The 2,102-nt window shown below is 35.8% G+C and overlaps 1 protein-coding gene across 1 annotated transcript in view; it reads left to right on the forward strand.

The window, feature by feature from the left end:
• The window catches only part of ZFC3H1 (zinc finger C3H1-type containing), a 57,978-nt gene extending 56,099 nt beyond the window's left edge, over positions 1-1,879 (forward strand). The window contains exons 35-36 of the mRNA XM_026865047.1: positions 844-906; positions 1,032-1,879. Of these exons, the coding sequence (XP_026720848.1) occupies positions 844-906; positions 1,032-1,169 (201 nt within the window). The 3' untranslated portion in view covers positions 1,170-1,879. The remainder of the gene's footprint in view (positions 1-843; positions 907-1,031) is intronic.
• Positions 1,880-2,102: the final 223 nt, after the last annotated feature.

Here is a 2,102-nt window from a genome sequence, read left to right on the forward strand (position 1 = left end):
GGGGGGGGGGGGGGGGGCTTAGTTTGGGATGTTGTGAGCACTTACAACTGTTTATACAAATCAGTGACTGTTCCAGATAACTGGATTTTCTAGTAAACAGTAGGATATTCTTTTAAAATTGAATTGTGATTTAGATTCTGGATTTCCTGTTCTTGGAGAACCCACCATTTATTCTCTTCAGAGGTCATGTAAAGGTTTGAAAGATTATAAAACCGGATATGATTGTTTAAAATGCTAACAAATACCTCCCCTAATGACTCTCTGATTAAAGTTGGTACTTTAGATAACCAGTACTTGAAGGAGACCTGAGTAAATACTTGGATTAAACATTTTCGTCGTCTTATTTTCAACCATAAAATGGTAAAAACATTTTTTCTTTTTAGAGAGTTGCAAAGATGCATACTGATTTATTTATTTATTTATAAAGCGCAGACAGATAGATAGATGCTGAAGGTAAAAAGCCTATGAAACAGTTATTTTCATTGCAGGATTGGGATAGTATGCAATAAGCAAGACCTTGAGACTACATATTGAGTGGTGAAAGAGAAATATTCATTAAGCTGCTTCATTCCCTGAGCATGTTCCATCCTGTGCAATGAATGAGGCAAGAATCTTGTGAAGAAAAATAGAATGTTCTCATGTAATTAATCATATGCATACAAGGGTCAGAATTAAGGTCAGACATAAACTTGCCTTTGCTTTTAATAGCCATGTAATGCTTGACTTTGAAACTTTTTTAAAAATAGATTTTAAAAATTATTGCAGGAGACTTTTGTGCTTCAAATCACTCATTTTGAGTGCATGAAATTGTACTGAGTTGTAATACTTGTTTTTATTTTACAGGTCCATCACTTATATCAGAGAGCCCTTCAGAAGTTACCTCTATGTGCAACACTGTGGAAAGATGTAATGTTTTCTCCTTATGATTCAGTTTGAGGTTTCATATAAATTTTCTGCATATCCCATATCCATAGATGTGGTGATGCTCAAGCTCTGGCTAAATCTTATATCTGCTTCCCCATCTCTTACAGCAACTCTTGTTTGAAGCATCAGGAGGAGGTAAAACTGATAACCTGAGAAAACTAGTTTCCAAGTGCCAAGAGGTTGGAGTCAGCCTAGATGAGCTTTTAAATTTAAACACTTACAGAACAGAAAGCAAGAATCACTGAACGCTGGGTACGGTCAGCCATAAGTCCTATTAAATGCCAAAATCAGTTGAATGATTCTTCAGGCTGATCCATGCCTAAGATCTGTGTAAGGCAGATGAGTATTGCTGAGCATATCAAGTCTCCAGTCTGCTTTCCGTGAACCTGGAAACAATTAACATGACCCTCCTCTGGAAAAATGAACTCCCTGTCTGGCCTTGCTTCTGGGCCCTGCCAGATTCTCATAACGTCATCTACGTAAGTATAGTTAATCAAAATGACAGACATTATTTTTTTATGTTTTCTTTTTATTTTCTGTTTTCTTTGTTTTGCTGTTCCTGATTCACTTGACACTCTCGCTGATGCCTGAGAGATCTGTGTTTGGGATTAATTTACTGGGCTGTGTTTACAGTAAAAAGCAAGTAGTCCATTTTGGGTTTTTCCTTTTTTTAAACCTTTTTTGAGACTTTTTCATTACAGGATTTAAAACAAAAGCAGCCGCTCTTAAGGAAAGTGTAACTGCCGTGGCCACAAGTATGCTTCTTGCACTTGAAGGCTCTAAGAGGGTTGCTTACTGCCCTTTTCTGCATTGGACTCACGGCAGAGACTATTAAACTTGAAGATTAAAGAAACTATTGCAAATGCCAGTGCATCAGAACCTAAGAGTGGTCAATTATGTGCAATTTTTTGTAAAGAAATTTTAATTTATAATAAAGTTTAACAGTTTAAAGAAAGTTATCATTGATCTGTTTTGTATTGGGACTACCTTGTAGTATATAGGTCTTTTTACAGAGATATTTTCAATACAGGCTTACCTTTTAAAAAAAAAAAAAAGTTGTCTTCTGTTATTTTAATCAGAAGATAGTCAAATGTGATTGTGCCACCTGTTGTGGCTGTAAATAACTACGTCAAAAAACTACATCTCAATGAGATTTTTCTTCCTCTTGCCTCAGGTAC

This window comes from Athene cunicularia (assembly GCF_003259725.1).
Source record: "Athene cunicularia isolate RWA chromosome 1 unlocalized genomic scaffold, athCun1 chr1_part2, whole genome shotgun sequence".
Taxonomy (NCBI): Eukaryota; Metazoa; Chordata; class Aves; order Strigiformes; family Strigidae; genus Athene; species Athene cunicularia.